General features: G+C 40.6%; 1 protein-coding gene across 12 annotated transcripts in view; it reads left to right on the top strand.

Annotated features, from left to right (window-relative positions):
- The window catches only part of syngap1b (synaptic Ras GTPase activating protein 1b), a 259686-nt gene that overhangs the window by 43657 nt on the left and 191271 nt on the right, over nucleotides 1-24758 (top strand). For 11 of the 12 annotated variants that reach the window (XM_021323653.2, XM_036135450.1, XM_021323641.2 and 8 more), the window contains exon 2: nucleotides 14006-14364. The exons of the other annotated variant lie outside the window; for it this stretch is intronic. In XM_021323653.2, the coding sequence (XP_021179328.2) occupies nucleotides 14006-14364 (359 nt within the window). The remainder of the gene's footprint in view (nucleotides 1-14005; nucleotides 14365-24758) is intronic. 12 annotated transcript variants of the gene reach the window in all.

A 24758-nucleotide genomic window follows, 5' to 3' on the forward strand; every position in this document is an offset into this window, starting at 1 on the left:
GAACATTTACTCACGTCAGTCAACTCTGCGTCACATCTGAGCCTCGGCAGGTTTAGCGTCTGATTCAGTGAAAACCAACGTTAAGACTGGATTCCCAGAGACATTCCAGGCTTTTCTCTCTTGGAAGCATATATTGTTTTTTGCTTTTATTTTTCACCAGATCTTCAACCATTCATCATTGTTTAGCCTTGAGATGCTAATAGCTGTTAGAAGCTTCCTTGTTTTAACCCCTGCTGTGCATGCACAGTGTTTTACTTCCCCTTTTATTAGAAATAAACATGAAACGTATTTATTTACAAAAGAATTGAGCAAAAACAAAGCGTAAAATAATAACCAATTTACCAGCAGGATGTGATAATCTTTCATAAAACCTTTGTATGCAACCAGAGTGAGCTACTGACCTGTAAATAAATAAAAAGTCAAAAAACGTGGTAATGCACCTTTAAGAGATATAAAATGTATTACCCTGTAGTCACTCCTGTCTGACAGCTGAAGATTGGCAAAAATTAGGTCATCAAAAATAATCATAGTGTAGTAATGGTCCAGTCAAAGTCCAGACCTCAACCTGATTGAAACGCTGTGGTTGGGAACTAAACAGAAATGTGTTGCTCATCAATTTCCTTGAATTGAAAAGTTGAAGAGAAGAGCAGAGCAAGATTCGTCTCTGCTTTAAAAAGTAGTTTTAACACCGTAATACCCTGATGCTGTCAAATGTCTGCTGGAGGTAATCCTCCAGCCACCAACCAGCTTCAGAACGGTATATTTATAAGGTTACAATGGGACTACAGCTTTAGTCCTCATTTCTGCTACATGGGTTCACTTTGAATGAAGTCCGTTTTAGATCATTTACTGATGTGACTGAAGGCTCCACCCTAAAACACACTTTTCAAGGTGTTATAAATTGACAGTTTAACAATCATTGGCAATTTATAGCAAAACAATCACAGAGCAGCGCGGGGGAATACGGATGTTTGATCAAACTGTCTAATTTATGTTATGACCTGTTTGCCTTTTTCCTTGCACACAATGATAAAAGACTAGATGGAAAGCTGTTTCTACTGCCATCAATTGTGGCCATTTGGAGCGCTCTTTCCCATAAACGTTTCTCAGCAACTCCAGAGAAATTAATTTAAAAGAATACATCAGACCTTTACTGTGTAGATGCATTAGAACGATTGACTCTCTGCCAACTTGGACAAGAGGAGCCACTGCAGTAACTCATAACTTTAATGTTAAAATGTGTGTTGTATATAAAAAAAGAAATGTTGAGGGTAATCCAGAGTATGCTTCTTGTGAGTAAGAGCAGAGATTAGTGTTTGTGTTGCAGAACCCTGGTGGTATATTTGGTATCTTTGGTGTGTTTGACAATGTTGCAGCGCTTGGATTACTGCATACATACTCAGTGCCAACTTACGCTGGCGGTGTGTGTGTGTGTGTGTGTGTGTGTGTGTGTGTGTGTGTGTGTCTATAGTTAAAGATGGCAAGAAAAAAAAAGGAGAGGGGGAGTGATAGAGAGACAGAAACAGGGAGAGTAAGTGAGTGAGAGGGAGGTAAAAGTCAGTTTTTCATGGATGGCTGTGTTGCTATGGGAACTAGATGTGGGCTCCCTATTCCCAAAAAAGTCTCCTCTTTCCTTCCTCCCTTCCTTCCTACCTACCTACCCTCTTTCCCGCTCTCTCTCTCTCTCTCTCTGATCACTTCATTCTTCCATATTCGTCTTTACGCCCTCCGCAGCTCTTTCTCCTTCCTCTCCCCGTTCCCTGGATCACATCCCACCACATGCTTCATTCCGCTCTCATCCTCTCCCTCTCTCCTCTCTCCTCTCTCATCCATCCCTTTCCCCGCCCACTCCTTCACCTCTCCCAAAGTCCACTCTCGTCCTCTCTTTTACTTTTTCCCATTCCCACCACCCCCCATCTTTTCCCACTCTTTTAGTCTCTCTCGTCCCTCTTTTTCCCTGTTTTTCCGATCCCTCCGTCTCTTTAACACTTTTACTTGTATTCTATTCTTTTCTCGGTTGTCATGGCAATAGGCTGGGGGCGTAAGGGAGCGAGTGCGAGCGAGCGAGCGGGAGTGGGTGTTTCGGAAGTGACATCTCTTGGGCAGTAACCTTGTTTCCTGTGTGGTGGAGTTGGGGGCGGATTCAAGGCGCTTGCGGTGCAGCAACAGTGACGCCGTGTGGACGCTGTGGGTGAGCAATGGGGAGCCAGGGACGCGCCGTGCGAATGCAGGGTGAATGATCTGATAGGTGAGAATACTCTCCCCTTTCATCTCTGTGGCTCCTCTGTCACACACACACATGTACAATCACACACACACACACACACCTTTACCCCTCCACCCTCCCTCCCTCCCTCCTTCCCATCTAACATCTCTCTCCTCAAGGTTAGAAGTGGATTCATTGTAGATGGAAACGTTTGGACGGGATCAAAGCCTCTCGCTGGTCTCACGCAGCAGGTTGGCTGTCTGGGACGAGAGGTTATTTTGGACAAGTGCTGTCAGACTTCCTCCAAATGCAGAACAGAAAGTCATACGTTCATTTGCCGAATGTCTTGACTGTAAAATTGAGTACACCCTGTGCTCGTAAAAGTACGGAGTGCAGTGAGTGCCAAACGACAACAGAAGTCGCTTTCTGCAGCTTAGTGCTTACTTATTTTAGTCACATGCAAATAAAAAGCACAATTACCAACAACAGCTTAACAAAGTGCTGAACAACTTTAGATGACAAAACACACATAAAACATACTTTTAGGCCAGATTCCGGTCACCTCTATCTTTAGACCAGGAGCTGGGACCAATCAGAAGCTCCTGTTGTTCACGCCCTACAGAGCGTTATGTAGAGCTGCGACAGCATTGAGAACATTCATGGATTGTCACACGCAAGTAGAACAGAATAGAAATATCTTTGGTTATCCCTCAGTTGTCCAATTCAGGTGTACCAGCAGCAAAGTGAACGGCGGGGTTAAATCATGCAGATTCATACAAAGCTAAAACATAAAAACACAGAAAGTAGGAAGAAGGCACAGTACAGTAAGGGTTAGTTTACAGCCTAAGCAAACAATACTGTGCAGTTCTTTAAAATAGCATACTCAGATTTTAAAAAAAAGTGCAACACGTGGATGTATATTTGTGCACAATAAACAACAAGAGACTATTTACAAGAAATGGAAAAACAGCAAAATCAGCAGGGTTGTTCACCTGGGTCAGTGTGGTGGTTCTACGCCTGCAGACAGCCACCACCAGCTCCTTGTTGTTCCCCCTTTCTCCCAGTAAAATATTAAAACTGATTCAAAAAGGAAACAGTTTTACCTCTAGGGTCCCATTTACACCTGGCAGAAAAATGCTGGGATTCAGTCACCGATGGTTTGGGATGCATTCATTCACATTTATATGGCAGTCTGCAAGCTAATCTGTCCTGGTTTAAACTAAAGGAACACCTGCTGCATGGCGTCACAACACACAATCAGCAGAGGCTTTTTATTTATAATAATTTTGTTATTAAAGTCAGCTGCAGTTAACAAGTTATTTGAAATTAATAAACAAAACTAAATGTGGAGGAATGTAATGGACATATAAGTATTTTTTTAATAAAAAGTATTGAAAAACCTTTTGCGGTCCTGTCCGTCCTGTGGAGATTATACTGTTCAGTGGATTATTAGGGTGTAGAGCAAATTCCAGAGATTCAGAAGTTGCATTTTGCAACAAATGTCAGTCTTCCTATGCACTCTGGAAAAGTAGGGAATATCATCCAGGTCAAGATTAGGATGGTTAAAAAAGATATAGTCTAGAGACGTGCTTATTTTCAAACTATATTATATATTCCTGTTCTGTTGTGTCCATCCATCCATCCATCCATCCATCCATCCATCCATCCATCCATCCATCCATCCATCCATCCATCCATCCATCCATCCATCCATCCATTTACTGTTAATTATCTAAAACCTGTTTGATGTGAACAATATTCCAGACCAATTCCTCCTCCATCTCCTCCTGTCTGTCTGAGTGGACAGAAAGATCTTCCCAAACCAGCTGGTAGTTCTTTTCTCTCCCATGTGTTCTGGTTATCCTAAAAAGGTCTCATTCATGGGGGACATCCCTGAAACATATTCCCTGTTCTATGATGGACTCAATCTTCCATTCTGATTTAGGTCCACTTGTCGACTGAAACCCCAAGAAACTGAACATCCCCCACCTGAGGAAGGAATTTAATCCCAGAATTGAATGAAAGCACATTTCTTGTTAGATTTAGGATTATAAAATTGGGGTATTTATTCTCATCCCATTCCTTTACGTTTGGTAACCATGAATCGTTTTCTGGCAGTTTTCAAGGAGGAAACCAAAGTGGAACCCCTGCATCCTTGGCTTGTGTTTTAAAACCATCTTTGTAGTGAAAGCTTTTTTTCAAATGGGAGTCCGGCTGGTAAAGTTCAGCACACAACAGAGCAAACTGTGACATTCTCATGTCCAAACCAAGCCTTCCCCTTAGCAGAAAGTCGGTAGGAGACTCTCTGCCAGCAGCAATGAGATTGATGCAACATTCAACACGACGCAGATATGGTTCCACAAGGAACCCAAATCATAAAAAATCAATGTGTCCACTCCAATCAGCCTTGTGCGGGTCAAGTTACTGAGGCCGTGCGGCGCTCCAAAAAAATTCTGCAAAAAGAAAGTTTGACCAGACGCCGCAGGGATCCCCGGATCAAGTTCCTGAATTTCACGAGCCATACAAGAAACGTTTCCAGTAAATTTCAGGATAAAATCACCCTACCAACTTACGCTGGCTTGACTAGAGGAAACAAAACATCAACACAAGGACGCAGAGGGACTTTTGGAGGATGAAATATGATATTTAAGCACACAGATAACGGGTTTTGCCCTAAAATAATGAAAACCATGATGTTTTTAATCATTTCTGAGGGATAGCAACAGAAAGGACCACATGAACTTCTGTTCTCGCCAGTGGCTGGAGCCGCAGCTGGCCGCTGTTTCCCCAGGAGCAATGTGAGTCGGGGTTTGCTGCAAACTGGTACTGGATCAGGACTGCAACCGGCACCGTAGTCGCTAACATGTGGTCAGGCTGACAAATTTAAATGTATTATTGCTCAGTACCCCGTTTTCTCATATCCCACTGTGCATTTGAAAAAAGATGTGAAGACGTATCCTGTGGCACTGCAAAAATAACAAACTGCTGTGTCATTCTGCTCCAAAATTCAATCATGACTCTAATGTCAGTTCGTAGCTGAGAGAGCAATGCTCTGCAGCATGAGAAAAGCTTTATGATACCCCATTATGACCTGCAATCTTTTTTGGATTATTTTTCCGCTCAAAGAGGAGATAAAAAGCTTAAACAGGCGAAAATAACTACCACCTTTTATTTTGGGTTAGTATCAGACATGCTTGGACAAGTATAAACTCATAATTAAGCAGAAAAGGAAGGTGTTGGGTCTACAGACTAATAATTATTAGCATAAATAACACGATCATCAAAATTAAATTAAGTAATGATCTAGTTTAACACTTTTTGTGTTAAACTAGATCTATCTACCCTGTGTATGTGTTTAATGTGAGAACAAACAGCTGCTGCAAAGTCAGAGGATTTTGGTACAAAGTTTAGCCATTTACCGTAGAATAAAGTCACACATCTTTGTGAGGAACTTATTGATGAAATGCAGGCATTTACCATCATCCTGAGCTTGACTGAAAGTAAGCCCAGTCTTTCATCAACAAGACTAAAAATGTATGCCTGCTTCTTCTTACATCCAGTGTGAACCTGATCCAGTCGACATATTTGCTTTCAGGTGGAATGCAAAAAAGCAGAGAAAAAGAAAGGGGCTTTGAGAAATCGTGTCACTTTTAAATATGTTTTTCTCAGACTATCATAGATGGAGCTTTGCCGAATAAACTCAATGGATGCATTTCTCGATATGAACTAAGTGTGCCAAAATAAAACCTGGATTTTCCTAAAGTAGTTTGTAGATCTAAAGAAACCATGAACAAATGTTCCCCTTGTCAAACGAAATGTCAGATATTTTTTTACAGAAACACAATGGTGTGCAATTGGAACTTCTCTGAGAGTTTAGCTTTGTTAAAATACCTTGTAAGAGTTTTTATTGTCATTGCACGGTACTTTTGTGCACTTATGAGCACTGAAAACAGAAGAGAATCAACAAAATGCAGATGTTTTATGAAGATGTAAATTATCTGTTAAAAGACTTGTGACTTACCAAGTAGGAAATAAACATGAACCCAGTTCCTGTATTGATGAGTTTTTATTCAGCAAAATGTTTGCTTTTTAATTGGTAATGGGGTTATATAAAATATATTGTGAATTTCAATATGATAATATTTCTCATCTGGTTTCTAGCATCCAATCTCATGTGATAAAATAAAAATTTAAGATTCCTCCACCACTTTTAAAGGGGCCTAGTCATTAATGGCAACTACAAATGTCTGTGCCAGTAGCTCAGTCTGGTTGCATACAAAGGTTTTTTGATTAAATTATTGTGTCATGTTCGTTTATTATATTTTATACCATGATCTGTGTGAATACTCAATTCTGATTGGCTGCAGGGTTTCCATTAAAAAGTGTTTTTTATAGGACATCTATAAAAAAGTTCTGGTCAAATAGCCTTATTGTTCTAAATTATTGCACTGGCTCAAACGTTAGCTGCTAATGGCAAGGCAGCTGACGCTGGTTATCTTGGCAACGCGTTACGACGAGAGATAAATACTTATTTCAGCATTTCTTCTGAAAAACTCACAATGTCATTGGTGAAACAAACACGAGCGTATTACAGTAATAATTTATTTAATATTTCTTTCTTTCGCAAGTGACCATGATATAAGTGGGATAATGCCCTTCGAGGTGTCCGTTATCATTTTACACCTATGCATCTTCCATTAATTTCTGATATAGGACACGTTGTCGGGCATTATCCCTTACTTATCTCTAGTTTTAAGTAAGCAAAGTGCATGATGTGTATTAACCATAAGACCATGTGACCAGAAGTATGATATTGTGTAAGCATGTAACGAGTAAACGAGGTGAGGCAATTTAGCCCACAGACATATATACAACTTTATATTGATGTTATGATGAATAAATACAATCATAAGTATACGTATTCCAAAAAAGTTAAAAAACAAAACAACTGGACTTTTTTTCTGAACTTGAAGACATTTCGCTTCCCATCCATCAATTCAAATGTCTTGAGTAATGTGGAGCTCCAAATTTTAGATTATTGCCCAAAAAGGCGTTCTGGCTTAGATAACATGCAAATTAAACTGAGACAGTTCCACCCCTTAGCAATGGGGAGTCGTTAGGGTCGTTATGGGCCAAGCTTGATCACCTGTATGTAGGTGAGGATTGAGGTGATAATTGGAAGGAATCAACCCTATAGCTGTGTTGTACGTTTTTGAGAGTTGAAAGAGTCCTCCTCCTTTGTTTAAGGTTGTTTTTTCTCTCTTAACATAAATGGCTTCATGGACCATGACGTGGATGTGATGGAGCTGAGCAAGTGAGCAACGGCCAGTGGAGGTGTGAAAAGAAAGAGGTTAAGTAACCCTCCCCCATAGGTCGGGTTGAGTTGTCACTTTTCTGCGAGCCGTTGCAGGACGGTCTACTGGTTCTCACAGCAGCTGCTTCAACCGTCGCCATCTTGCTTTCCACGGTACTGAAAAGCACAACAATGTTATGTGTGCTGATCGCACCCGGTGCAAAGGACTTTTCAGGCTCAAAAAGAACTAAAACGCTATCAGGATGAGTGCTTGGCACAAATAGTTTTTTTAAAAAACATGAATTTTTTTGGGGTTTTTCTTTTAATGGATAAAATACGTGACAAGGCTCCTTTGAAGCATCTCATTCCACTTTGCCAAGTGTCATAGATTATCTTGCACCCAAGGGTGCCTGGGTGTTTAAAGAGGGACACATGCTTGTAAATAACACAGTTGTTGTAATTTTCTTAGCTCCTGATCGTCTTTAATGTTTCGCCAGAAAAGATTTTAAGCAAATTGCCGCAGTCAGACATTCTGTTTTAAAAGCAAGAGGTCCCCCCCTCCCCGTATGAGGTAATCACAGAATAACTGATATTGATCAACATAGGCGTTAACTCCCTGGAGCTGTATTTAGATAATTATGTGCTATGAAGCCGAAATGTTTTACTTATTACCTTTTAATGAAGCAAAGCTTGATTTCTCCGTGTAGATTCTAGTTATTTATGCACAGCATTCCCATGTCATTCCCATACCCCACCCCAAACTAATTTGAGGGTAATGAGTGGGAGTTTCATCATTGCATATTGAGGGCATCACTGCTCTGCAGCTTCAGTTCAGCAGCAACCCTCTCTTCTCTGGGCCCCTGTGACCCCACTGCTGACACCTGACATCCTCTTTAGCTAAGCGCAGACAGGGGCCTGATGCTCTGCACATTTGCATGGCTCCGACTCAGAACATGTCAAAAAGCAGCTCTGCTACGTCTCTGCTCTGCTGCTGTTATTTCTGAAAAGCAATAATACGTGGTGCAGCTCAGGTCACTGCCATTATACGGCATTTTCTTGTCTACTTAGTAAGAAGCTTCGGTACTTTGCTTGCAGGAGTACATTATCTGCTTCAGGCCGCCTGAGAATGTTGCCGGCTTTATTTTTAGCACTGTTTTTGGTAATCACTGATGTGTGTAAATCAACTTTAGGTCTGTCGGGTCTCAGTAATGGCAGCGTCGACTGAGGCTGACCAGTCATCCGATTGGTGCTTGGCTGTCTCCTTTTGTAAACTGCTAGGGACAGCAGAAAAAGGAAAAGAAGCCCACAGAGAGGGAAGGAAGAGCGCAACAAAGGCAGAGAAGAAGGGTGCGGAGAGGAAATGAAAGGCAGAGTGAGCGAGAGGAAGATGAGCGGAGAAAAGAGGCGTCTCAGCAGTTCTGCTTGTGTTAAATCGTTACAGAATATCCCTGCAACCTAGAGCTGCGCGTGCCCCTCTGTGTACAAACAGACATGAACCAATAAAAAAAAAAAGAGTTGCTCATTGAAATTCTGTCCGGTGAGCTTCACAGGCTCTTAATAGGCAGCCTCCAGGGTTTAGAGGTAGAGTAATGCAGATTTGGCCCTGGATGAGTCACGCCGCCATCCCATGGCGAATATCTCGGGATCCTGACTTTGCAAAGTTTAGATTCGGGAGCTTGGTTGAGTTTTGGGAGAGAGCACGCCACGCAGTGCTTTACTTCCCTGGAGCTTTGTGACAACGACCCATGAGTCAACAGGCCAAGCACTCAGCGTTCCTTAAATCTGACCTTACAGCTTGGGTTGTATAGCCAGAGGTCAGGGGAAGGTGTTGGGGGTTCTTTGTACAGAAAAGATGCAATTTTTCATCTTCACTTCTGATAACACTGAAGTGAGTCTGCAGCTCTTAAATTGAAATTATTTTTTTTTTGATAAAAACCGTATTAATAAGTTTTACAATGGTTTTCTGATTTACTAATTATTTGCCAAATTGTTATGAAATAAAGCAAAGAAAAAGGTTTTCATTTCCTGTCTCCAAACCGGCCTTGGGTGTGAGTGTGTGTGTGTTCGTCTCCGTGCTGCCATGTGATGGACTGGTGACATGTTCAGGGCTTTTCACCCAGCGGCTGCTGGACGTGGGCACCAGCAGTCCTGCATGAAGACATGGGCATAGACAATTCATTTTGGCCCCATTAGACCATGGCTTTGTGCTCTAAGTGGAGAACTAGTGGAGGAGAACATGTGAAACGACAACGCAGACATGTAATCGGTTGTGACATTCTGCACATGTCGTGTTGCACTGGGAGCCCCAAGCTTTTCTTTGTGCGGACTAATCAACAGCAAAATGTGAGTCTGCCCCTTCCGTGCAAGGATGTTTAAAAAAAGATGTTCAGAGAGGGTCAGTGGACACCGCCAGGGCAGATAGTGTCAGCCACTCCAGTGTGTAGCGATGGACAACAGTTATCTCATCTCCTCATCAGCAGCTGCATGTGTGGAGGTGTTCTGCCCACTATGAGGGCCTCCAGATGCTGTGAGAGAGAATTTGGCTTTCTACTGGTGAAAACGGAGCAGGCCACAGGGGAAATATTCTTTGACTCGCTCACACGCTGCACGAGTCTTTCTGAAAGGGTTCATGCCAGGATTTACTTTGGAATTCAGGAAATTAAAAATGGAAAATACATAATAAGGTCTGAAAGGGAGTGGTTGCAGGCCCACGTGCTTGGCTTCATAATTAAGTAACACGTGAGAAATGCGGCCTTGTGGTCCATGGCCAAACTTTAACAGCGAGAATATATCTGGAGAGAGATCATGCAGAAATAAGGTATCCATTAGATATTTGCAGGGTTTCCATAACATATTTAATGCAGTAATGTCAATTAAAGCTGCACAATACTGTATATTTATCTTCAATAATCATTGCATTGTCATTTTGTGAAAAATTGCAATCGAAAAAGAAACCTTTGGGTGCAAGATTTTTGTACCAACGATATTTATTTGCATGCATTCAACCTCTGCTTGCCAAGAACATCACTCTCTGTTCTGGACACACCTGATCTGGATCTTTGTGGTTTAAAGCAGTGTGGATATTGTGATAATGGGGAAAAGAAAGAGCAGTGAGGAATCACAATTTTCGACAATGGTGTTTTTTCATGTTAACATGAAGCCTAGTTTTGATTTTAGGTCTTAAAAAGTTTTAAATGCATCCATATTTATTATTCATTGTTTGTCCCATTAAGCCTTTGAGTATTTGTTCTGATTGTTTTGTAGATCAGGTTGAGGAATTGGGGTGTTAACATACTTACAATACTAAAATAAAAAAAATGAGTTATGGCCCAAATGGAAGAAATATGTTGTCAAAAAAATTCTGCTCCTGAAACTGGCTTTTTTAAATCTGTTTAGGGAATTAAATTTTAAATGTTATCATTGGGTAAACTGCATAGAAAAGGAATGCAGTCTCACACCAGAGTTGAAAAACAAAACCTGAAGTTACACCTTACACCTTAATTCAATAAAAAAGTTACGTTTATTTTGGCCTTATGTTAGAAACAGGGCAGCTACTCTGTCCTCCTGGCAGAGACAGATAAAGAGAGCTGTGGATGTGAAGGGGAAGAATATTTAGTGCGCCTTATAATCCGTTGCACCTTATGGTCTGGAAAATAAGGTACTCTATTTCCCTTATCCATTGTGCTTTCAATTTTAGTTGTAATTATGTTTAAAAAAAATCTTATTCTTGGTAACTGAGAATTGCAAAGACCTTGTCAATGTTTTGGTTTATTAACATTTGTGTCATTTAGTTGGAGGGTTCGGTTCTGTTTTGTGTAGTTTATTTTCTCTGTTTCCCATCATTATGTTTGGTTTGGGTCTAATGTTTAGTTTGCTTTATTGCTTCTTTATGTTCACTAATGTTCTTTTTCATGCAGCTCCTTCTCTTGTTTTGCCTTCTGCTCTTTCCTCCACAACTATTCCTAATTTGCTAAATTACATGACCTGCAGAGTGTTGGTCATTGTGCTGTCTTAGTGCTAATACTTCACTGTTTTTACTATTGTTTTACATCATATTTTTTGTTGTTTTTGTTTGTTTTATTCCTTTGAGTTCAGCGTCATCTGACCCATTCTTTCATGTTCTTTTGATTTTTTGCCACAGTGGCTGTTTTGTTTTCAGTTATTATATAAAGTCTCTCCAGACAGTTTCTGATCCACAGGTTTGTTGCCAGTAAATCAGCGTTTAGGTGATCTATCCCGCTCTATAATAGCAGTGCTTCTGTTGCACTGCTCCTGCTTTCTTTCTGCGGTCTGTTTCTGCTCTTGAGTTGCTGAATCCTGATCCTCAGGTCACTCTGCTCTGAATATTCTAGGCGTTTCCATTCTCACAGCTGATCGGATTTAAACTGATGGGTGGTAAACGACTCTTTGTGGAAGTACAGGAAAGGCTCTGGTGGTAATTTAATTTTCTGAATCAATTGGAGCAGATTCTGCATTTGGTTCTACTTTCTGAACTTCCACAGGCCTGATTTCAGTTACTCATTAGCATAGCTGCTCTTCAAATAGCTGCTTTTTAGTGCTTTTGCTGCATTTATTAGGGTTTTGTTTACCGCACTGCTTGAACCTTTGGTTTTAGTGAAAGTTATTTATTTTAATCCCATACCTGCCTCCTGACTGTAGCCTTTATTTAGGCCTTTATCTGCGCTATTGCGACAGTAATGAAGATTTAGGGTCTCTTGGGAATAAATGGGGCACAAAGATATCATTGGAAAAAGAAATTACACAGCCATGCAAACGTTTACAAGAAGTCAGGTATTTTTGGGATATGAGAAAAACTTTGTGTTAGAGTATTAAACTGTGAATAGGGTGTGTTAACGTTAACTTTCTCTGTGTTTTCTGTTGTTTTTGATTGATAACATCCATTAACTGGGCAAAAAATTGCAGAATTTAGTCAGCTACATTTAAAGAGACTTGCTTGTTCTCCCATTTTTCGTACTTACTCATTATCTGCGTGGGACAAAGACAAATAAACAGAATTCATATCAGTCTCTTCAATATTGTGTGATCGGTTACGCTCATTGTTTGCTAAACCTCAGACACAATATTTCCTTTTTGCCTTCTGAAATGATTATTGGAGTCAAACGTGATGTTGAAGATAATTTGTTCTCTTGCTGAGAAGATTATAGTTCTGTATTTCTATCTGTCTGTCAGCAGGACATCTAATAACTGATTTCTGCTAATGTTAGTGGCCTGGACGACCGCAGACCCAGGAACAGATGATTAGATTTTGGTGGCAAGCCAAAAGTAGGACTTGTTGGAGTATGCAGTTATCATTTTCAGAGAGGGATGGAGGGAGAGACCTTGAAGCTGAAGGATGGGTTTGTATGGTCACAACTGACTGTGATTGTACATTTATTCCAGTTTATTAGGTATACTTTGCCAGCAGGGTTTTCCAATCCGTTTTTTTGTCATTCCCTTAATCCTTCATGCCATAAATTCAAGAGGGTTGGAACATTTTCTCACAGATTTTAGTGCAAATTGACATGTGCATGTGACGGATTTCTACCCTTCACATTTGTCCCACCACATCCTAAAGTTGCTCTTCTGAGCTTAGATCTAATTGTTGAGGTCAGATTTAAATCTTATACCATACATAAGGAACACTTAGATAATACGCTTGGTTTGACGGGGAATGTAGTGAATTTCTTTTGCTTTATCTGGAGCAATTTTTGCTGCAAAACAAATCAAGATGTGAGTGCAAAATAATTAACATAAAATCTTCTATAAACACTTCCAGATATGATTCATAGCTGGTTAAACTTTTATCATGTTTCATCTTGTCACAAACTTCAAAGCAATATTTAAAAAAAAGGTCTTCATCTGTGGACCAAATCTTCTTTGAATGGTAGTTGGGGTCTGCACAAAATAAGTCAATGGGCTGCAAATTTGCTATTGTTGATGAAATATCAGAAATTAATTATAAACTGAAAATTCTCCAGTCAATGGGATATTTAGGAACAATCCTAATTAATGGTTAAAGATTTTATATTACTTTGCTTGCCAGAAAAAGTGTAAAATTGGAAAATTAAACAGAAAATACATTTTGACATTTTTGTGAGTAATTTAGGTGTCAGTTAATTTATTTTCAAATCCTGTATTTCTAAAATGTTATTTGTGGTATTTTTCATGAGCGGAGTCGTTCTGAACTCTTTTACTGATGCTGACCCGACTCTTTCACGGCTGCTTTCATGTCCTTCTCCTTATCATACCTCCTTACAGTACTTCATACATCCTCCCTCACAAGTGTTTCTTGGTGCTGCCTTAGTTTGATACCTACCAAGTGAACTCTCCAGCATGCATCTTAACTGACCTCCTTAATTAAAAACCACTGGCACCGATATTTTCAGAGTAGAAATGCCTGAAAGTGCCACTGCATTCCTTTCTAGGATCCTAACTTACCTTGTCCTGCTTCCTCTCTCCTCCTTAATGCCCCCCCACCTATTCTCCCACCTTCTTTCCCTTTCCAGATGCAAGGTGTGCCGTCCCCCCCTCCTACCATCCTCATCACCATCATCGCTCCCACGCCCACTCCTTCCAAGCTCCTTCCTTCCAACGTCCCTCTCACGAACGTCCCTCCTACGACCGTCCCTCCTACGACCGTCCATCCTTTGATCGTCCCGTTCTTGAGCGCCCTTCCTTCGACCGCCCTTCCTTCGACCGCCCCTCCTTTGACCGTCCTGCCTACGAGCGCCCTTCCTTCCACCGTCCTTTGCACGAGCGCCCCGTCTACGACCGCCCCTTGCACGAGCGTCAACCCCTCGATCGCTGGAACCCCCGTCGTTGTGTGAGCTCTGGACATCAGTACAGCATGTTGGACCAGGAAGAGGTACGGTGCTCTACTTGTTCAGAATACGCTGATGTATCTTATGTGACTTATGCATCACTGTGCACAACTTTTAAACCACCCCTGATTGCTCCATACTTAGCTTCGCTGTGGCCACACTCTGTTTTAACGGTTTCTCTTTTATCTCTGAGGAGTTTTCTGAAAGTCTTCTGAAGACTGGCTGCTTTTTACACTTGCTTCCTGTCTAAAACATGTACGGTGCATTGTTAATTTAAAGAAAATAAGGGCGTTAAGGACAAAATGAGAAGAGTCTGGCCTGACGAACTGTCTCCAGCAGAGACAATTTGTCCAGGTTTTGCTGAAACTAATGTAAAGACCTGAGACAAAGCCTGACAGATAACGCACCCTTCAGTTGGTCACATTCAGTCATATTCAGTAAATCAGAATATGCATCCTGACATGGAAACATTATCTTCAAGGAGTCTTGTGGCAGCATTATTCTGCTGTATGCGCAAAGCAGAGTCTAGTTTTCTGTTCTAATTCTGATGAGGCTTGTTTGCCAGATCAAAAGTACCTTCTGGGAATAACAACCTTGGAGCAGCAATTAAATATACTTTTCTTTAAGCCCACATTACTGTATTAAATATTTGTTTTAATTGGTCTGATGTAATATTCCTATTTTCATCCGTTGTGAGCAAAAATCTGTAATCTGTATCTAATCAGCTATATAATGTGTTTAACTCAGTTGAGTTACTGAAATAAGTAAATAAGAATAACTTTTCAATAATATTTATTGGATATAACTGTAGTTTTCATCCAGTAAGCTTTGTGGAATCTCCCTTTCTGAAGAAAATCTTTGCGTTTGTGCGTTTGTGACAGGCTGCGAGTAAGAAATTGTCATTAAAATTTGGTTAGCATGTGTTAGATAATATAAAATAATAGATTTAATGTAAAACAACTGAACATGTGCAACAATCTATTTAATAGCAACCAAAAAATACCAGCTACAGAATTGTATAACCTCTCTTTTATTCCTGGTTTATCAAAAGGGAAAATGTGTCATGCTGCAGACTTGACGGCGTGACACGAAGGTCGGATCCGGAAAGACGACAGGTGCTTTGAGAGCTTTTACAGGATGTTACAGCGACTGACATTTTGGTAACCCAGGAACCAGACAAATCTGGCTGCTAATAACAGCTTTATTTGCTTCTGCAGATTGTCTGACTTCTCACGCACACAGGTTTCCACCTAGTGAATAACATTTGAGGACAGTTAAACTTTAATATCTAATGAGGCTTTAAATCCCCAATAATGTCAGTTTAAAAAGAACAGGTTGGCACCATAAAAAGCCTGAAATACAAACAAAACACTGAGCAAAAGGTCTCACATTTTAATATCTGATTGGTCAAAAGTTTTAGAGCTCAGTTTCACATTTTGACAATATTGTTTTAAAATGGAAATGAAATAGGAGATGACTGACAGAAAAGGACAGAATAAAGACACCGAGAGTTCATCAGTTATTGCCAATTATTATGGCCAATCGGCTTCCAGAGCCCCCCCCCCCCAGCCCCCCCCCCCACCACACCACATTTTCATTGAGCTTTTTATGAAAGATATAAATCTCCTGTTGATGTTATACTCCAGGATCTACATGTGGCATTGAGTTATTGAGTTTCTTGTGGTCGATCTACGTAGGTAGATCTGCTCTAAGTTTTTTATATATGGTCTTGCACTCATGGCTGAGTCCCCTGGTGTTAATGACAACCACTTCCAGGTTCCTGTAAATGCACTGACTCGTGCCTTTTCATCTTTACTGTAATGATACCTGCTAGGAGCTAGTTGGTCGCTAGTTGGATGTAATAATGCCCAGTTTAAGACTTTGAGCGCTGCAGTCCTGTAACTTTTAGATGCATCCCTTCTCCAACACACCTTAATCAAATGGTTGAGTTTCCTCATTAGCATATCTCTGAGCTCAGCGATTCACTTGATCAAGGTGTGTTGGTTATTTAGCGGGGTGATGCTACTGTATGTGTGTGTTTGTATATACGTGTATGTATTTATATCTTGTGTAGAAATGCTGTTATGATTATGCCAGAAATAATGAGATGCTGACTTTATGGTTTTTGTCTGGCCAGTCCACAGACTAATTTCCCAAAGGTCTCGGGACTCATCAACATGTTTTTGGCGAATGTGAGACGAGCCTGTGTGTTTTTTACTTAACTGTGGTTTTCACATTGGAACCCTCCCATTAAAGCAATTTCGCCCAGTGTCTTTTTCCTATTGTTAAACCATGAACACTGAGGCAAGTGAGGTCTGCAGACGTTTTATTTGGTTCTTTTGTTAACTTGTGAATTGAGTAGTTGATTCACTCTTGGAGTAATTGTTGTTGGCTGGCAACTCCACTATTCCATGTTTCCTCCATATGTGGGTAATGGCTCCTCGCTCTGGTTTGCTGTAGTTTCCAAAGTTACTTTAAGGCTGGACTATTGTAATTCTTTACTATCAGGAAGTCCACAATATGCATTTCAAAGTCTTCAGCTGATCTAAAATGCTGCAGCAAGAGTTCTGATGAAAATCAACCAGAGGGATCATATTTCTCCAATTTTAGCTTCCCTTCATTGGCTTCCTGTTAAATCAAGAATAGAATTTAAAATTCTTCTTCTAAGGTATAAAGCCCTTAATAATCAAGCTCCATCATATATCAGAGCTCTGATTACCCCGTATGTTCCTAACAGAGCACTTCGCTCTCAGACTGCAGGTCTGGTGCTGGTTCCTAGAGTCTCTAAAAGTAGAATGGGAGGCAGATCCTTTAGCTATCAGGCTCCTCTCCTGTGGAACCAACTCCCAGTTTTGGTCCGTGAGGCAGACACCCCGTCTACTTTTAAGACTAATCTTAAAACTTTCCTTTGTGACAAAGCTTATAGTCAGAGTGTCTCATGTTACCCTGAGCTACCTCTATAGTTATGCTGCTATAGGCTTAGGCTGCTGGAGGACATCAGGGTCTATTTCTCTCACTCTGCTGAGTTCTCCTACTGCTCTCCAATCTGCATTGTTTGTTGTTATTTCAGCTTTTAACTTTTTATTCTCTGTCATTTTTCTCTTCATAGAAGGTACACCTGGTCTGGTGTTCTGTTAGGTGTGACATCATCAGGGGAGGCAGATCATCCACTATTACCATCTAACATAGAAAGTACTCCTGGGTCAATGTGAGCTTCTGTGCTTTCTGTGTCTCTGCTCTGTCTTCTCTAAGCCCCAGTGGGTGGAGGCAGATGAGCGTTCACACTGAGCCTGGTTCTGGTTATGCTGGAGGTTCTCCTCCCTGTTAAAGGGGAGTTTTCCTCTCCACTGTCGCTTCATGCATGCTCAGTATGAGGGATTGCTGCAAAGCCATCAACAATGCAGACGACTGTCCACTGTGGCTCTACGCTCTTTCAGGAGGAGTGAATGCTGCTTGGAGAGACTTGATGCAACCTGCTGGGTTTCCTTATAGAGGAAACTTTCTGACCAATCTGGAGGATCTGATGGAGTCTGACTTTGGAAAGAGCCTTGAGATGATATGTTGTGAATTGGTGGTATATAAATAAGATCAAATTCAATTGAATAAATGTGGCTTGACACATTATATTTATGATTTAGAAGGACAATTAAGACCAGGTTGGTTTAGATAGCTTTTCTTAATAAATGTAATTGTTATCCTAAAATAGCTGTTTTACATTCACTCCAGTTATTTATGATGTACAAAAGTTGTTTTGATGATTTGAAACAATTAGTTGTGGGGAAAAAAATAAAAAAGAAGGAAAATAGTCTGTAGCACTGTTCATCTACATCTATAGTGATTCCTTTTACAAACAATCATTTCACTTTACATGTCCACTGTGTTGTATTTTATTGTTCATGGCTGCCAAATGCTGTAGGCTGGGAATCCCCCCAGTGTGTTATTTTCTGCTCTATTAGCAGGAAGACACAATAAAATACAGATAAACCTTTTCTGCTGATTGGGGGAATTTGCATGATTTGTCGAAAATTAGAACGTTCTAAAGTCGTCCTGATGCTCTGACTTTGTGTTTTCTATTACCATTGTGAGCCAGAAAATGATATACGCACTCATTTACGTAAAACGACCTTCTCTAAACAGAGAATGTGTGCTTTAAGGATACTTCCCAGTTAAGGTATTTGGTCATCTGTAAAATATTCCAGGGGGAACTTCTTCAGGTGTGATGTATTTACTGAATTATTTCCTTTTTATTGTCAGTAACCAGAAGTAACTGTGTTAATCTGTTATATGTGTAGCTGGGAATGTTTTAGAAGTACCTGCTGCTAAACAAGCACAGGATTTATTTACTGATGAAGAGGATAGCTCGTTATATTTATTCTGAGTTCTCGTCTGCTTCTCAGGTTGCTCATTAACGTGAGTAATTTTTGTTGTCAGTTTGCATCACAGATATTTCATCCTCTGCTCATGTGAATGAAAATCTCCTGTTGCTGTTCAGGCCAGGAGAGGGTAGTGTTTTCAGCTTTTTACCTCTGTCTCAGAAACTGTTAAAAGATAATAGATTTTTCCAGTTCTTAGATTTTCCATACAACATACAACAGCCACATTTTTTGGAAACATTTGGGTACAAAAGTTTGAATTAATTGTGGATTTTTTTTTATATACAAAGGATTGAAATTATGCACAATGCTTCAAATATGTATTTGCACTGTGAGCACAATTATTTTGCCATATCATCATTTTCTGCATATTTCCCATCTCCAAGCTGTATAAAGCTAAATTCTTATTGCAAGTAAGCATTGAGAGGATGTGCATGTGTGTAATGAGGCATGGTGTGTCCCAAGGAGTTCAACACCTAAGGTGTTTATGTCAAGGTGTGCATTGTTAGGCAGCTTCTATTGTTCGGGCAACGTGAGTCACAAACTAGGTTTCCAGACTGAAAAGCAAGAATTGTAAGAAGCTTTTCAGAGAGATGCAGCACTTCTGGAATTGCTGAATTATTTGGGGGTGTTGCAAACAGTTAACAGGTTTGCAGTAAAATTGATGAGTAAAAAATAAGCCAATTAACTGCCAGAGATTGGAGAAGTACCCAGAGTTCCTGAGAATACGAGGTGTTCTGTGCTCAGACAGGCCCAAGCTAAGTGGAACAAGACACATAAGCAGAAACATCAAGACTGGGCAAAGAAACCTCAACCATAAGACAGGTTAAATGGAGCTTTTAAATTCCATTCAGTTTATTTATATAGCGCCAATTCAAAACACGTCCTCTCAAGGCATTTTACAGAGTTAATTTAATCAACTTACCCAGACAAATTTTAGGTTTCAAAGTTAAGCATTTTCTATCTAACGAAACCCAGCAGGCAGCATTCTCTCTCCCTGGATGAGCGTAGAGCCACAGTGGACAGTTGCTGGCATTGTGTCGTTGGCTTTGCAGCAAACCCTCAAACTGAGCACGCATGTAGCGACAGTGGAGAGAAAAACTCCCCTTTAACAGGAAGGAAAAACCTCTGGCTCAGTGTGAACGGTCATCGGCCATGACTCCCTGGGGGTCTGAGACACAAAAAAGAGCCTAAAAGCACTGACCCAGGAGTACTTTCTATGTGAGAGAAAAAATAAAAACGTAATGCCAGCAATAGCTCCTTTATTGGTTTCATCTAGGAGAGAAGCACAGCTAAACAGATTAGGTCAGAGTCCATTTTCAAGTCTATAGAAATAAATATAGCAAATTCAGTTAGTTACAGTAAAACCTCAGCCAACTGCTTTAACCCTGTTTCTTCTAGGAGAGAAACAGGGTTAAACACTAAAAGACGGTGCCAAATGGAGGAGAACATGAAGTAACTTAACCAACACCCCCCTCCAGGATGGTGTCACAGCTAAACAGAACGGCTGGACAGATGTAGCTGTTATTGAGAGGAAAAAACAATGAGAGAGCATAAAGTTAAAAGATCAAATCACTGCAAATAATGCAAAATTGGAGAATTGTAGGAAGATGTAGCAGATTTAGGGAAAGTGGTTATGTCCTCCAGTAGCCTAAGCTAGCTCAGGGTAACATGAGACACTCTAACTACAAGTTTTGTCAAAAAGGAAAGTTTTAAGATTAGTCTTAAAAGTAGACGGGGTGTCTGCCTCACGGACCAAAACTGGGAGTTGGTTCCACAGGAGAGGAGCCTGATAGCTAAAGGATCTGCCTCCCATTCTACTTTTAGAGACTCTAGGAACCACCAGCAGACCTGCAGTCTGAGAGCGAAGTGCTCTGTTAGGAACATACGGGGTAATCAGAGCTCTGATATATGATGGAGATTGATTAATATGAGAAAGACAATTTTGAATTGTATTCCTGATTTAATAGAAAGCAATTAAATCAAGATTAAATCAGCAATTATGAGATTATAGGTGCTCTTGACAGGTCAGATGGACGGGACCATGGCTGGATCCTTAAAACTGGTAAAGACCTCTATTTCTACTCAGACACCAGCAAGGAGAAGGGCAATGGTCCACTACACGCAGTTAGAAACTAAAGGCCTAAAAGCTGAAAGAATAATGACGCAGTCCCGATCCTCACCTGATCCAAACCACGTCAAAAAGCTGCAGGCCTTCGTAAACGGGATTTATTGTGAAGGGAAATAATGAACTTCTCTCAGCAGTGACTGAGAGGCTGCGGCTGCTGGTTCACCAAGAAAAAAACTAAACTGTCAACGGATCAAGAAACTGACAGACACCATGAATGTTATTCACAAGGACAGCTAAAGTAGTCACAGATTCTTCTTTTAAAAATGCCCAAACTCTTTATTTGTACATTCTGAGTTGTTCATTACTGCATATTGGTGCATTTATTCTGCACATCTAAAGTCGATCAGTAACCGTGCAGACATTCAGTTCTGGGGGTTAGAAACATTTTTGATTGAATGTACCTGGTATATGATAGAAATTCTCCAAAATACAACTAGGCCTAATAATTGTGCATACAGCTGGTTTAATGTCTCTCAGAAAGCTGCACCTTTCGGCTGGATCTTTGATCTGTCACCCTGGTAGAGGTTACAGGGCTTCCTGTGCAGTCTATCAGGAAAATTCAGCAATCTCCATCCATCCATGCTTATTGACATACTGGTGGTCAGTGGGTGGTCATAGGGCTCCACGGTGCCCGCCTGCAGCCTTTGATCAAAACTGATCTTACTTCCAGCGCAGCAAAGATTTGGTGCAGTTTCCGGAGAGTGGTAGAAAAACAACAACTGGTGCCAGGCAAGCACTACCACCTGTCCTTTTTGATGAGTTCTGGACCCTAAATGCATTGATCCAGTTGTGGCTTAAACGGAAAACAATCAAAGCAAAAGGTGTGCCAGAAAATCCTTGGAGACAGTAACTTTTTTTTTTTTTGGCCTGGCAGTGTAATTTCAAACAGTATGGGAGCTGAAGCTTATAGGGAGCAGTCTTCTAAAATCCATAGGGCACCTCTGCAGGTCTGACAGCTTCATTATGGTTCTACACCACGATTATGCTGATGTAGTTTTTCATCTACTTTAATGTGACACATCACCGAGCCACACTGGGGTTTGTTGTCATTGTCAGGGATTTTTTTCCCCCTGCACAATAGGTTAGCTGCATAATCCACCTAAATGTGTTTGGGATTAATGTAGTTAGAGATGCTAAAGTGAATCTTTTGCCTGTTAACTGTGGCCAGTGTGTGTGTGTGTGCATGGCTGCCATTCGTATTTCAGATGGTAATCACTCAGAGGAAAAGAGCACACTGTGATCCAGATAAGTGACCTATGCTTCTCTGGGAGTATTCAACGGACAGCCCGGTTCAATTAATCGGAACCTCATCGCTGTCTAATTGTGCCAATAACGCAGCAGCTGCGGACGGATGGGCGGCGGGACCGACGCGCTGATATCCGTCACCTCAGCGACGGCGAGAGGCCTTTAAATATTCATGGCTGTCAGTCGGCTCATGCGGAGCGGGCTGTCTCTCTCCTCCCCTCCTCTTCCATCTATTTCCATTCAGTTCAGACGGCTGCCAGGGGGAGAAAAAAAGCCAATCATTCTGTAGTTTTCCACAGCAAACATTCATAGCGGACTTTGCTCTGTTTTCTCCAGCGTTATTTTCTTTGGTGGCAGCTCATCTCTCAGACGCACCTTTCACCTCTCTGCTTTCGCTTTGCTCTGATGCTCGTCGTCCTGCTGGTCCCTGCATCTCCTGCATCTCCTGCACCCTCTGGGCTCAATTCTCCTGAATTCCACATATCGGATTATAACTCTTTACATTTACTCTGATCTCTCTTCTCCATCTAATCTCTGTTGTTCCATCCCATCTGTCTCTCTGGCATTTGCCCTTTTTTTAACTGTCATCTCTCTCTGCTTCATCTCTCCGTGTTTGCCCTCTGCTCCATTGCTCACACTTTCTTCTCCCTGGATCCCTTATTCTCGAGTGACTGACAGGACTCCTCACAGCTCCCTGCTCTCCTTTGAATTGTTTTCTGTCGGAGTCGAGGTGTTGCTCCTGACTCCTCTGTTGTGCCTCTGAAATGTCACTCTGGATATTAGTGTTGATCGTGCCCCCCCGGGGCTCCTGGGTCCTGCAGCTTTCAGTTCATTGGGATGTTTCCTTAAAATTAGGACAGAATGGAGTCACCCCCTTTGATATGGTGGCATTTTTTTCCTCATAATACTCGCGAAACAAGACTCATTGTCTGAATGTGGAATAGTTTACAGTTGTAGATCCAGATCAAAATGTTATCTTAAGGTTTAAAGGTGTGAAACTTTTTCACTCTCAAATCACAAGAAGCTTACATGCAGCTTTCTGTTTTTCCTCAAATTATTATTCAGGAATTGTAACTATGTCTTTTATTTCCCCTGAGTCTTTAAAAGAGTGTCTGAAAGTTTTTCTTTAGGTGTGCTCTGTGCAATAAAAATGCTGTCGTGCCACTTGGAGAAGAACATAAAGAAGCTGAAAACCCGACGTAGCGTCAGTATGTTACTATCTCTGTAATCACATCTAATTACTTAGAAATAAAATCAGATTTTAGAATCATAGTAAAAAACGGGTCGACATTTTGTTCCAGAATACTTTGGTGTTTAGCTAAGACTCAGTGACTGCAGGCTGTTTATGTTCTTTGGCTCCAAACCATCACCTCAAGGCGCTTTGCATCCCAGCGCCTCTTCCAAGGAAGCGGCACATTTTCATATTTTTTTTTTTTTTTGTCATGAACTTTTACATTTAAGCTGAAACGGAGGCTTATCGAGTTGAAATGGAGCTCTTCAAGATTCAAAAAGCTTGATTTATCCTGAGGGAAATTGCTCTGCAACAGCTGCAATACAAAGTGTAAAAGTAAAACACAGCAGTAGTAAAACACATAACAAAAGAAGTAAATAAAATGCAACAAATTAGAGTTGAGATGTGGCTATAAATAATGTACAACACTATGCAGCGTGTCGTTTAGCAACCCGAATTAACGTAAAATATACACAAACAAATGTTAAGGTTGGATTTTTTGTCATTTCTCTGAGCAGAGTTGCATTCTGACCTTGGACTGAATTTTGCGGGGTTCTTCTCCCTGTCAGACTGGCGGCTTCCTACATATTTTTCATTTAAAAAACAAACATTTCTGTAGGATGATGGACTGTAGATAGTTTGGGATTGGCCTTATAACCCTTCCCTGATTGATGGACAGCAACTGTTTCTTCTCCAAGGTCATAGTCGATGACTGCCAACCTTAGACATGAGTTAACGTACACAGTTAGCACGCTTCTTCTTTTATAGAGGTCCACACAGTACTGATCATCAGTTAATCTCTAATCAAAGTCAGTTTATTTACCGACTTTGATTAGCAGCACCTGGTGGATACTTTCCTTGTTAGATCATGCAGAAGCAATAAGGGCGTACAGCTTTACACTCATTCTTGCTGCATCTTTGTTTAGCAAATAGTCATGAAATCTTTTATGTGTTTTGTCCACTTGAATGATTAGCTTTAAATAAGTTTATACCTTGCATTCAAGGTTAAAACTGAACCTAAGAAATCTAGTCAACACTGCTATGTGTGAATGTATTAAAATGTAAAATGTAACACTTTTAAATTAATAGCCAGATTATCTCCATTCAGTGCAGCTTTTTTTAAACAACGCCTATTAACTGAATGCAAAATACAGATGTAACATGTAAGCATGACAATGACAGATGTAAAAGTATAAAAAATATCATCTAGATCTGCATAACCCTAGCAACGTGTAGTTGCCTATTGAGTTATCAGTTGTTTAGCTTGGTTGCGTCTTTATCATTTGTGTGCATGTCAGAAAACTGTTATTCTATATTTATCATAAGTATGTTAAAGTTAGGACACATAATGCACACCTTACTTAACTTTATTTTAAATCATTTATGTGCTGTCCAGAGGAAAAGTTAACCATGAGACATGGTCCTCTCATATGATATATGAAGTGTCATGATTTTTTT

This window comes from Fundulus heteroclitus, chromosome 3 (assembly GCF_011125445.2).
Source record: "Fundulus heteroclitus isolate FHET01 chromosome 3, MU-UCD_Fhet_4.1, whole genome shotgun sequence".
NCBI lineage: Eukaryota > Metazoa > Chordata > Actinopteri > Cyprinodontiformes > Fundulidae > Fundulus > Fundulus heteroclitus.